This window comes from Aulonocara sp. 'chitande type north' Nkhata Bay, linkage group LG8 (genome assembly GCF_057382095.1).
Source record: "Aulonocara sp. 'chitande type north' Nkhata Bay isolate Kocher_YH1m ecotype deep benthic linkage group LG8, A_spYH_male_GT1.1, whole genome shotgun sequence".
Lineage (NCBI taxonomy): Eukaryota > Metazoa > Chordata > Actinopteri > Cichliformes > Cichlidae > Aulonocara > Aulonocara sp. 'chitande type north' Nkhata Bay.
In genome coordinates this window covers 8,794,768-8,807,563 of record NC_141351.1, presented here as the reverse complement: position 1 = coordinate 8,807,563, position 12,796 = coordinate 8,794,768, and the positions used below count along the sequence as shown (strand labels likewise).

The following is a 12,796-nucleotide window of genomic DNA, read 5'->3' as shown; positions in this document are numbered from 1 at the left end:
TCTATTTTGCTGACATAAAGGATCTGGGTGTTGGCTTCATGGTGGTGTTTCTGAATCATGTCTTTACTTGGTCAGTGCACAAACTCAGGCGCAAGCAACACTGTCAAACACAAAAGCAGTTCTAACTGTAAAACTGCATCAGTAGTTTTCTTGTGTAACATAAAAAAAAAAAATCAAGCATGAGAAATGAGGTGTGAGATATACTGTAATGCATTATTTACAATGTGAAATATTTGAGGGATATCCATCCAGCCAAATAATCAAAGTCTAAGTGCAGCATTTGGCCTCGGCATTCAGACTCGAGTTGCTTTCCAACGAGGTAAAAGGGGAAGGAGGACAGTTGGCTGGGCTTGTGTTTATTCTGAGATAGATTTCTTGTTTCTCTGCTTCATGGTGTAGAACAGCGCTGCAGCAGCGTCTGTGATAGACTGGCGGGAAGAGAAGAAAGGAGGATTTATAGAAAAAGGAATCTGGACAGCATAGTAAGTATTCTAATGAGAAGCAGTATAAGAGAATGAATTACCTGTGAGTCTGAGCTGACGGTGTTTTTCTGGGGAGGGGAAAGGAATTAAGTGTAAAAGAAGTCTAATGTGATGCATTCAATCTAATAATAAAAACACACAGTAAAAGCTCACCTGTGTGCAGTTGGTGTAAATCGGCTCCATGGTTTTAACCCATTCGTTGTATGTTTGTTCTGCCTCTGCACTGTGGTTATGCTTTCTGAAAACAGCCAAACATTATGCATAAATCATTATCTATTAATCACAACACATCATCTTGATATTACCAAGATAAGGAATATAAGACATACAGTTCTGTGCAAAAGCCTTGACCCAATCTTCATTTCTTCATAGTGGTCTTGAGCAATAGGTTCTGGATTTCTTGATGCCTTTGGACATTGGCTGCTTTTCCTTCTTTCATTTATTTATTCATTTATTTTTAGAAATGATCTGACACAGGACCTGAGAGATGCATCTGACCCTTCAGTTGATGCATCTGCTGTTCACTGAAGCCTCATCAGAAATGGCCTCAGTGGAAAGGTGGCTATGAAGAAGCCATTCTTAAGGAAGAGAAACAGGAGAAAAAGGCTGATGTGTGCCAAATTACACAAGAACTGCACTGAACAGGTTTTATGGAGCGATGAGCCCATAAATGTTACATTTTTAGGTTGAATTCTCAAAATATATGGATGCGGTCAGGCGAGAGGAACACAGCAGTGATTGTCTAACGCCATCTGTAAAACACGATGGCGGCTCTGTCAAAGTTTGGGGTTGCATTTCAGGCAGTGGTGTTGGAGATTTTGTCAAAATTGCTGGAAATATGAATGCAAAATATACCAGCGAGATTTTGTTTCACCATGCATTACAATCTGGAAAGCATCTGATTGGCAGTGGCTTTATTTTTCAGTATGACAATGATCCCAAGCACAGAGTGGAACACCATCAGTCATGAATTGGCCTCCCCAGAGCCCCAACATGAACATTATTGAACCAGTGTGGGCAGAAAACAGAACAAAAGACAGCCAACATCCAAAGAAGAACTTTGAGTGTTCTTCAAGAACCCTGGAGAACTATTCCTGAGGACTGCTTAAAAGAAATGACAAGAAAGCTCAACTACGAGACTTCAGGCTGTGTTTAAGAATAAAGGTTTCCACACCAAATATCGACCTTTGTTGTGGAAACTTTAACAATAACCTGCAACGCACACAGTGAGCGTTTTGAAGTGATTTAAGCAGATGGAGCCTCAATATCTGTTACAGTGTGAGACCATAAGGCCCATTTGTAGCACACATGCATACAACTAAGTGAGAAAGTGATATTACTATTACTAATGTGATATGATTAAATATGTGATTCAACCTTGTTAAAATTGCACAAACTGTTTTTGCTTGATAAACTATATTTCCATCAAATAAAGCATTTTTGGTGACTCAAGACTTTTGCACAGCACTGTAAATAAAGTCAACATGAGAACTTTTAATACAATTTAAAAGGAAAAAGTGAAAAACCAAGCTGCAGGGTAACCTTTGAATCAGAAAGTCTGGGATAATAATGGTCTTAAAAGCACAGGAAGCGCCTGAGCTTCTGCTTCTCAACGCAGTCATATTTCTCATCTAAATACCACATAATGCCAAATGTGCTTAAACTCATTTTTTCACCTTCTTATTTTCATACTTGTGTCATTTTGTCTGTCGATTCAGCCTTATTAAATGTCAGAATTCAGCATAAAACAATGGCCTTCAGTCAGAGGTCCCTGCTGCTACTCACATCGCTCTCTCAATAAGCTGCTTCTGCATGTCTCCTTCCCTCCTGGCGTAGAGCAAGCGACCTCTGACAGCCAGAGCGGCGCTGGCTTGTGACGAGTTGAGCTGAATGATGGCCAGACACAGTGAGGACAGCACTGCCGAGCTGGGGAGGGGGCACAATGTGTTCACAAGAGTGCTTCTCAACATTTACTGCATCGGCATTGCCATTATGTTAATGTGGAAAAACACACAGGCCCCTCTCTGGATCTGCTCAGACGATGAATTGCATGACCTTCACTGAGCGTGTGAAGACTGGGCTGAGCGCTTCATTTACTGTGTAACTAAATGTTAGAATGGATGAGGCATTATTTCTGCACGAAAGCTCTGGTATCTCAGCAACAGTCAGTCTCCTTGGATTATCGAAACCTGCTTTGCCTAAAGGTTCACTGAAATTGCCATAAAATAATACATCTAATCACTTGTTGTCCTGAGGGGCAGAACGTCTCGCTGATTAAAGATGTCAGAAGATAATGGCTTGTTTAAGCCATCCATAGACATGCAAATATCTCTGTGTAGTAAAGCTGCAAGTGGAGGAGAATTCAAAACTAAAAAGTAAATAAAGCATTGTAATTAAAGATTTGGCATTATCACCCGTCATCAGTAACTTCCCGGTCTGCAGTTATCAGTCTGAGCATGGTCCGCCCATTCCTCTGCCTGTACTTGATCTGCAGCTGGATGGATACACGGCTATTAGGAGATGGTGGCGGCACTATAAAGAAGAAAAAAAAAAAGAAAAAAAAAGAGTGATTTGACAGTTTAAAAACAAAACAAAACGAGCTGTATGAATATTTTAACTCAAGAGGTATGAGTAAAATCTGCAATTACCCCTGCGTGTGAATCTGCGCCACACTGTTTCCTGCGTGTCATTCCCCTGACTCTCTCTCCCTGCCCTCCCGGCTGAGACTATCTGTGGTGGGTAAATGAGTTAAATGTTGCTCTGGCCTGCATGATCAGTCCCTGGTCAGTTTGGATCAAATGAAGCATTTTTCGCCCATCTGATGCACATATCTCAGAATTCAGGCTAAATCCCTCAAGGCAAGTGTTCAGTGATCCCGAGTTGAATTTGGCCTGTAAGTGAATCTGTTTATGTTGAATAAATTCAGATGGTAATTTACCAACACTAGATGGAAGAGCCTTTTACCAATGTGTTTTGCCACAGGGATTTCGTCTCTATAAAATACAGCTGGACACACTAAAGAAAATGCACAGCCATGGTGGGATCAGAGTAGAAGTCAGGGAACCATGACTTAATTTACTGAAATCTTTTTTTTCCTCTGCTGTATTTTTTCCCCTGTTTCTTAGCTGTTATTGTCTTGTTTTTCCAAGTCCCAGTTATCAGTGTAACATGTCTGGGTCCACTTTGTTATGTTTGCTTTGTTAGTTTATGTTCAGATGCTGTGACTCTGGCTGCATCTCACTTTGCAGTGTTGCAATGATCTCAAACTGAAATTTCTGTTTTTCATGGTTGGCAACAACAGAAATCACCACATGTCGCACTTTCCTCAAAGACCTGGCAACACGCGGCAGCTGCGATATTGAGAAATTCAGCACAACTGCAGCTGAAACTGAGAAAATAAACGAGCCAGTGGCGTCAGTCTATAAGAGTGTTTATTTTCCTCACCTTCTGAGACCTTTTCATTTGCTCTAAACTGGAAGGTGATGTCTGTATCTGGGTCCACATTCCCCACCTGTCTGGTCCCTTTGTGTCCTGCCTCCTTCTCTCCCTTCATGCACCTTTACCCAAGGAGAACATGACTCAGTGCTTAGGGTCATTTAAATCTCTAGAGGACCAATTCAATGAGCTCATTTTAAGTAATTATGTGCAGTGCAGCTCTCACATTGATTTTGGCAGCAGTATAATTACAGTACAGTGTGTGGCAATGGTCCGGTTTTGAATGATCTGCTCAAACTCTGGATGCAGCCTGCTGGGACTGGCTATTACCACCTAGACTCAAAGGGAAAGCACAGATTGACACCATGAGATTGTGCATGATTTGATGAGTCATATGCTTCGCCATGGTTACAGTGCGCCTTACCTTTCCTCTAGTACGATCAGCAAGTTTCCCCAGCTCATCCAGTCTACAGTCTGTTCCCTCTATGGACAGCACAGACACTGTGACGCTAAAAAAAGAAGAAATCTGAGGATCATCACAGTGCATCAAGACCTTTCATTGGGTAATATGAGTACTAGTGCTTTTAATAGAGACTTAAATACATAACTGCCTCAACAAGTTCATTCACTGTCTCTTTTTACGTTAGCGTAGAGCAGCGGTGTCAAACATAGGGCTCGCGGAGCCAGAACAGGCCCACCAAAGACTCCACTCTGGCCCACTGGATGAAGGGGGACTTTTCACTGTATTCAAGTTTTACAGCAGTATGTGATAAACTGTTAAATGACAGAAAATTTCCTGTTTTTACATGATCTATTATTTAAATTCATGTTTTTTCAGTGGGTCCAGAGTAAAGATATTTTCTGTAATTTTACACATTTATCATTTTCTTTTCTAAATGTACTTGTATATTGTTCACATGTTGAAATAAATTACCAATCAATCAATCATGTCTGGCCCACTCAAGTTCAAACTTAAGTGAATTAGACATGCCTGACGTGGAAAATTTAGTTAGAGGTATGTGCTCACCCGTTATCAGCAGCAAACTCTCCCAGCTCCTGGTAGAAGATGGTGGATGAGACGGGAGTAAGAGCATCGGTGTCTTCCACTTCTAGATTTCCTAACTCTGTGTTGGCTTTCCCGTCTGTACAGATAATCACCTTCAAGATCAACAGGGAAAGAGAATCGGGAATGCACTGTTTAGAAAGCTGAACTGTAATTGATTACCACAAGGAGGTCTTAAAACATTTTCATGCAGTAAATATTTATATAGCCCAGCTAACTATATGGTTCAATCCACTTTTGGTAGGTAAAATAAAAAGCAGTTTGAGTCTAGCTGGAGAGATTTGTTGCATATTTTCCACCTTGCTCTCACTCTTTGTTTCCTGCCTGCCTTTATCCTGCTCACTTACCCGTAAAATTACAAAATCCTAAAGAAGCTCCATCAGCCAAAGGCCCAAATTCTCATTAGTGTTGTGACATAAGATTCAAGCAGGTAAGCAGGACGCATAAACTGGATAAAAACTGATTTGTTGGCCAAACTTACCTTTGAGCCTGGTTGTCTGGAGGCAATTGCAATTGCAAGCAGAGCAGCTGGACCCAGAGCGGTGGCTCCACTTGCAGACAGTCTTTAAAATAAATCAGCAATAGGAAGATCAATACATATAATGCAATAATCTAATTAAAACAAAACATCTAATTTTTTAAAAAAAGAATTTTTTTTCCATACCCCACAACTTGTCTTTCTAAATACTCCTTTGTCTGTGAAAGTGGAGGTGGACTAGGAAAACTGGCCGCAATCTCTTTCAAATAAAGGCTTTCAATCAACTGAGCCCCACTCAGACAACGTGATTTGAAATTCTCATATCCGTGCATTGTCACCTGAAGATGCAAACACCGAAAGATGAAAAAAAGTAGTAATAAATAAGTTTATACCAGATAATAAAGAAAACAGTGAGGAGAATCAAATAAAATCCACCGTAAAAAACAGCATTTAATGATTTTAGACAAGGAAAATTCCAGTGAAGCAGCTGTTTTGTACACTGAAGTGAAAACTTATAATAATTTTACAGCTTCCACCTCACCTCACTACTCCTCCTATCAGAGAGAAGAACAAGGTACAGAAGGTTACCTGCCTAGTGACAGAGACCATTAGCCTCGTCACAGCAGGTAGTTTGCAGTAAATAGTATTATGATCATAGTTTGTGACAACAGCTAGCCTAGTTTGTGCTTGTTCTTCTTCCTCCTAACACAAAATGTAAGGTCAGCATGACTCTGCTCAGGAGCAGGCAGTGGAGATGCAAACAGCGTCACGTATGTACCTCATGGTTGAAGGAGATGAGCCCCACTCTTGTGCCAGGTTGTTGATCGTTTAATCTCTCAACGCACAGTGACACAGCTTCTTGGACAAACTGGTTAGAATAGAACAATCTTTGATTTGTAGCGTCTCTTCACATAATTGTCAAAAATAATATCACACAAAAATTCTCAGCCACAGATTTCAACTGGCAAATATCCCGAGTCCTTCAAGGTAACTTCAAAATAAGGAGAAAAAAAGAAAGACAACTCACCTGGAGACGGGATTTATTCACAGTATGCTCTCCCTCTGACACCTAAAAACAGTAGAGACGCCACAGGTTGTATTCATGAACACCTGCTGTCACAAACAGCCTCGTGATGCCAAGTGTCTGTAGTGTTGTTGTACCTCGGAGGTGATTTTCATTGAGCCTGATACATCAATGCAGAAGAGCAGCAGAGGATCCGTATCGCACAAAGGCTTTTCATTAGGATTGAGTAAAAAGAGTTCGTCCTGGTAACCATTTAGAGGACTCTGCAGTAAACTGGGCGTGTTGGAAAAACTGGAGGATTTACAGAAATAACACTCATCAACCTGAAATGCAGCAAAAGAAGAGAACACAAACTCAGGATCATTTAAACCAGACAAGTTGTCCATGTTTCCTTATGATGTGATCAACAATGTGCACGCTTCTTTCAGGTTATCCATTTCTGAGATCAGCGCCTCTGAAATGTGAATTAATAGTTATCGGTTTTCAGGTTTAATACGATGCAATTACCGTATTGTCATAGCAAGTGTCCACCACGGAGCCACATTGGGAGCAGAGGCTGTGTACTCCCTGTATGGGGTCAACTGGAAAAGAACAAAAAGGTCATTGCCACCATGAAGTATGAACTGAAATCAAACTAGATTTTTTCAAAAACAGAATCACAGCCAATCAGATTAATTTTTATTGGTATGATGTTGATGTGGTGATAAAGGTTTACTTACCTTTTTCCTCTGAGAGTAATTTTCCTAAACTTACAAGAACAACATTAGGATTTCCTGGCAGATCTGCTGATTCTGGGTTTGGAATAAATTAAGCATTAAAAATATGCATTTCATACTACATCAGTTTTGTAATGGCTCAGCAGGGACTGCTGTAATCACCTTTAGCACTAGGGGATAGAGGAGTGTTCGGAGAGGTTGAAGGAAGTGAGTGGGACGAAGGTAACGGCATTATGTACTCGGGGACTAAATTCATGAATTCAGGTCTTGGAGGGATGACTCGGGCTAAGATGAGAGGAGAAGAAAGGAGGATGATCTGGATGAGGATGTCCAATCAAATTAAACTGTGTTAATAAGATAAAGAATGTTGCCTTTTACCTTGTGATGACACAATGCCAGAATCAGCTGGCAGGTTCACTTCGCCACCAGTGCCTTCTGGTACACTGTTAGAGTAGTTTGGGTCCTGGGGTTGTGCATTTAAATCCGGCTCAGATTTTGGGACATCATAGGCAAGTTCTTGGTTGATGATACTTGATTGAGGGCAAATGAGCGGCTGGTCGTAAGAACATGGCTCTGATCTGGTTTTCAGGGGAGGTGGAAGAAGAGCTGGTAAAAACAAGCAGAAACAGAGTGTTGATCATAAATCTACTAAACTGCAGATTGTGCTAATGAGGCACAGTAAGAACCCAAACCTAAGACTCAAAGGCTGACATGAAGGCGCAAAAGATGAAGGTTTATTACAACAAAGCCAACATAGCAGGAAGGAGACATGCTTATTTATACACAAGGAGGGTAATCAGGGGAATGGGAAACAGGAGGGTGATGGCACACAGCTGGACATAATCAGGGAACAGAGAGGAAGTAAAACTAAACACAAGACACAAAGGATGAAAAAAAACTACAAAATAAAACAGGAAATGTAGAAAGTTCCGACCCTACAAGGAGTTTGAACCCAGGAGCTTCTTGCTGTGAGATCAAGTAATAACCACTGCACCACAGTGCAACCCTGTTGTGTGTGTATATGTGTGTGTGTTTGTTTTTTTTAAACAACCACAACAGCAATGACCACAAAAAGAACTCTTAAAAATGGCTGCATTAGTCTAAGTAACTGATAAAATAGCATCCAACCTTTATGTGTGGTTTCTGTGTGGTTGGATGCTAAATGTAGTGTGAGCAGTTTAAAATAATACATTCAAATGACAATATCAGTGCTACATTCACTGTACCTGTCTTTTTAGGTGGTGTTGGCTGCTCAGGTTTTACACTGTTCAAAGAAGCTGCTGCCAGTATAGTATTTTCATAGAAAACAGAGTTCTCCAGGACTTTCTTCACATCCTTGCTATTTTCTGACTCTGTCTCAAGGTGCTTTCTTGGTGGGACAGGCGGCGGAGGAGGAGGAGACTGAGGACGAAGCCGAGGATTAGGAGGAAGAAGAGCTAATAAAAAACAAACAAACAATGAAAATACAAATTAATAGAATAGAATAAAAAGAAAAATCTGTGCAGTGTTGACCTTTGTGCTGTGACTCAGGTGGCTTTTACTGAGTAAACTACGTAAAAGTAAGCTCTACTCTAATACACACAGGAGAGGATGTGTGCAACTGCTTGAATAATGGGACGACCAAACAGTCGTCCAGAAAGCTCAGATGAAAGAAAAATCCCCCTACAGATACTTTTACGTAGTTATGCATCATCAGCGTGTGATATTCAAAGCAAATATCTAAAGTCTGCAAATTTAAATAGTCTGTTTTTATTTATATGAAAGAAACTATATCATGATGTTTTTTTGTTTTGCTTTGCTTTGCTTTTGTTTCATTTGTTTGTTTGTTTAATTTAAGACTAAAATAAATTTAAATGAATTAGAGGTAAAATTTGAGGGGGTAGGGTCAAATAAGTGTATACTTCTGCCTACTCCTTTTCAAACAATGATATTATGTAATGATGGTGAATGTATATGTTTGAAATAAAAAATAAAATGAACTCATATGAAAGTTGTTATTTTGTGCTTATATGTTCTTTAATCTGTTTTCATAGTTTTATACTAGCTAACAACTTCAAACATTTCCTTTGGCAGAGACGGTAAACAGGTTACAAATGTAGCTGAAAGTATCAGCTTTGTGTCTATTAGAAGGATTTCACCATCAGCAGTGTCTATTTAAACCTGCAACTGCAGAATCTGATGTTTCCTGTTCTTGTTACGCATAGCTGAAATACTTTCTTTTGTCAGAGTTGACCAACTGTAAAGTGTCTGTGTCTATTTAGCAGCCAGTGGGACAGAAGCAAAAAACAAGTTGACACAGGAATGTAACATCTGAATTTTAAAAAATTAGTATGACTTCCATAACTTAAATTTCCCCTGTGGTAACGCATGCCGGTGTTTGACTGAGATCATACCTGAACGTTTAGTGATGTTTGGATAGCGTCTCTCCTTCTGACTCAATGATGGCGGCACATAAACAAACCCACAAGCAAATTCCATCGTGACTCTACCTGCCAGTGACAGAAATGACGCGATTAAACAAGACAATGAGTGACATTTAAATCAGGACGCAGTCCCACCCAAAGTATTTAAATAACTGTTAGCACAGATGTCCCTGAGTTGCAACTACTGTAAAAAAAAAAGAAAAAAAAAAAGGAAAACAAAATTAGGTGACATGAACGGATTCTTTAAACACAAGTAAGTAAAAGTACTTACAACATAGAAAGTTCTTTGAATTCAATCCGTACAGTACAGCGAAAAATATACTTTCAACTCCGTCTGGTCTCAGAAATGTTTCAGTTGCTGTTCTGCGTCGTGTCTTTCATTGAGTTATGTCTCAGACATCTCATCCAACAGGTTTCTTTCCTCAAGAGACTTCACTCATAGTTTGCTGTGAGGGTGTTTACCCAACTGTGCTTAAAAAATATCCCGAGTGTTGGCAAAATGGATGAATGTGCTGGGAAACAGGAACATTTGTGTCTTTTTTAAACCTCCAGTTTTAAACTTATTTTCTACTTCACCTACTGGTTATTCCAACCATAACAATCCATCCATCCATCCATCTAATTCATGGTCACAGAGGGATGGCTGGAGCCTATTCCAGCTGTCATAGGTGGAGAAGTGGGGTACAACATTTACGCTGTCATCCAAAATGTTGGCACAAAATTCAACTATGAATTTTTTAGTTTTTTGTGGGTTTTTTAAATTTTCTTTTTTTCTTACTTCAGTATATCACAATCCTCTCTGGACAAACACCCATTTTCATTTCAGTCCTTGTACCTGATCATTATTAGAGGAGGGGTTTTGTTTGTTAAGCCAGCTAACACTGACCTATGAATCTTTCAAACATAAAAAAGGTGCCAACTACATAACTAAAACATAACAAACATAAATAACAAAAAAATTACAGAAAAAGAAATTTACAAAGCAGTTGTAAATTGTATCTTTAGGCACTTTGTTACTAGCAGCCTGTTGTAAAACAGATGATTTGTTTCCAAAATCATGGCCAATTGCCAAACCATTTGGCTACTGGCCAGAAACCTGGACTATATCAGCATGTTGTGCAATGTGCTCTAAAAAAACCCCAAAAAACTAGTGGCAGATCTACTAAAAAACCTACAGCAGATGAACAGTATCTTTTTCTGTCATCATGCGCTAAGAAACGGGAAAAAATCCAGCAAAGATCTGACACAAGATCCGACAGAGGCATCTGAGTCTTCAGTTGATCCATCTACTGTTCACTGAAGCCTCATCAGAAATGCTCTCAGTGGAAGGGTGGCTGCAAAGAAGCCATTCTTAGGGAAGGAAACTGTGAGAAAAGGCTCAAATGTACCAAATTACGGAAGAACTGCACTTAAATCAATGGCAACTCATCTCATGAAGTGACAATCCAATATTTACATTTTTGGTTTAAACTGTCAGATTGTACAAAGGCGGTCAGGCGAGAGGTACAGCAGTGAGTGTCTGTAAAACATGGTAGAGGCTCAGTCATGGTTTAGGATTGCATTTCAGCCATGGGTGTTGGAGATTTTGTCAAAATTGACAGAATTACGAACACAGAAAAGTGCTGTCAGATTTTGATTCACCATGCAATACCATCTGGTAAGTGATTGGCAACAGCTTCATTTTCCAGCTTGACAATGACAAAAGCATTCACTAGATCTGGAAAAAGAAATGATATGATAACTATATTTGTATAGCACTTTTGTTTTACAGTGACAAACAGTTACAAAGTGCTTCACAGTTTGAATAAAACCACACATTCAAAACAATAATACATATTGCAGCACACAGACACACGGTCAATCACATGGTTAACTAAAAAGTGACCATTTAAAACAAACCACTGATTCAGCTGACCTTAAGTACCTGAATGTGTTCCAGAGTTTATGTACTAGAACCTCAAAAGCATAATCACCTCTGGTTTTAAAATAATGGTGTCAGATTATAATCAGATTATCTGACAGGCTAACTGTCATGGTCCCAACTGGCCAGGAGGGTTTTTCTCTTCTTTTCTTTTTCTTTTTTTGTCTTTCTCAGTGTGTTTCTATAAACTCAGTTGGAGGGATGGACTTGATTTTCTGTCTGACCCACCCTTTGGATGGTGCTGGGATTCCTGGGGTTCACACCTTCAGTCAATTCACATAATCAGGCAGTGCATTATTTAAGGACTGGCTGGTTATTAGTAATTTGATCAACTTTTTTGCCCTTTCATTATTTCTTTTTGTAGTTTTATAACTGAAGCTGGATTATTCAAAAAGACGTCTCTGGTCCTGATTCATCACGCTTACCTGTTTCTCTCTGACTGGTATTCTTGGTTTGGAAAAGATTTCCCCGAAAATGTTCTCCATCTCCTCCTGGATTCTTCTGGCTGTAAACCTTCACATGTAGTCACCAATCTGTGAAAGTAAGAATTAAATTCTATTCCACCCAAATTAAAATTGCAGTTGAACTCCTGTCTCGTTCCCATTGAGCTACACTTACTGGAGTTAATTATTTCTATTCCCACATTACCAGTAAATAAAATCTGTAAACCACTGCCAGCATAGAGTCCTGCATTTGAGTCGGCGTTCTTCTTAATTATGATATGACAGCTAATAGGTCTCAGAAGCTCTGCTATATATGTACGAGCCTGTAAAAACACACAATGGAAGACTATCTAGTTATGGATCGGCCTCCCCAGTGTCGTTTTGTCAAACTGTTGAAATCATGAATGCAGAAAAGTATAGTCAGATTTTATTTCACCATGCAATACCATCTGGCAATGATCCCAAACCCACTGCCAGTGCAATAAAAAACACTACCTGTGCACTCAAAGTACTTTACACAACATGCCTCATTCACTCAAGCACTTTTTTCTATACTTTTTCCTACTTAAGTGTTTTCTATCCAAAATTCACGCTCCAATGGATGCATCAGAGAGCAACTCGGGTTTAGGATATTTGGCATGCAGAGTAGTCAGCGATTGAACCACCAGCCTTCACGATTAGTAGATGACCTGTCCTACCTAGCTACAGCCACCCAGGTGAAAGCATATCTGGGTAGAAAACAGACAGCAGAATCTCCCTAGAACTAAGCCCTCAACAATATTGAAGCAGTGTGGGATCATCTTGACAGAGA

General features: G+C 39.7%; 1 protein-coding gene across 3 annotated transcripts; it reads right to left on the bottom strand.

Annotated features, from left to right (window-relative positions):
• Nucleotides 1-187: 187 nt before the first annotated feature.
• On the bottom strand, nucleotides 188-11,982 carry LOC147323089 (circularly permutated Ras protein 1-like). 3 transcript variants are annotated; one of them, XM_086303245.1, is made up of 21 exons: nucleotides 11,968-11,982; nucleotides 9,592-9,687; nucleotides 8,425-8,634; nucleotides 7,577-7,804; nucleotides 7,361-7,483; nucleotides 7,202-7,273; nucleotides 6,990-7,063; nucleotides 6,620-6,805; nucleotides 6,486-6,527; nucleotides 6,237-6,326; nucleotides 5,645-5,796; nucleotides 5,462-5,543; nucleotides 4,945-5,075; nucleotides 4,342-4,426; nucleotides 4,144-4,250; nucleotides 3,927-4,039; nucleotides 2,897-3,014; nucleotides 2,268-2,408; nucleotides 636-720; nucleotides 524-550; nucleotides 188-428 (listed from the first exon to the last, which is right to left on the bottom strand). In XM_086303245.1, the coding sequence occupies exons 2-21, from the start codon at nucleotides 9,674-9,676 to the stop codon at nucleotides 357-359; spliced, it is 2,223 nt and encodes a 740-aa protein (XP_086159371.1). In that variant the 5' UTR covers nucleotides 9,677-9,687; nucleotides 11,968-11,982; the 3' UTR covers nucleotides 188-356. The 3 variants fall into 3 exon arrangements, 2 of the variants coding, with proteins under 2 accessions (XP_086159371.1, XP_086159370.1); XM_086303244.1 differs by lacking the exon at nucleotides 11,968-11,982 and adding an exon at nucleotides 9,893-9,997; XR_015130700.1 differs by lacking the exons at nucleotides 188-428; nucleotides 524-550; nucleotides 11,968-11,982 and adding exons at nucleotides 812-1,060; nucleotides 9,893-9,997.
• Between the last annotated feature and the right edge of the window lie 814 nt (nucleotides 11,983-12,796).

Bases quoted from the DNA above. Each gene is read 5' to 3' on its own strand.
- LOC147323089 (XM_086303245.1), bottom strand. From the start codon at position 9,676: ATGGAATTTGCTTGTGGGTTTGTTTATGTGCCGCCATCATTGAGTCAG. The intron at 7,274-7,360 runs GTGATTACAGCA...TTCCAAACCCAG, and splicing joins TCTATCCCCTAGTGCTAAAG to AATCAGCAGATCTGCCAGGA. The intron at 4,040-4,143 runs GTGAGAGCTGCA...CCTTGGGTAAAG, and splicing joins ATACTGCTGCCAAAATCAAT to GTGCATGAAGGGAGAGAAGG.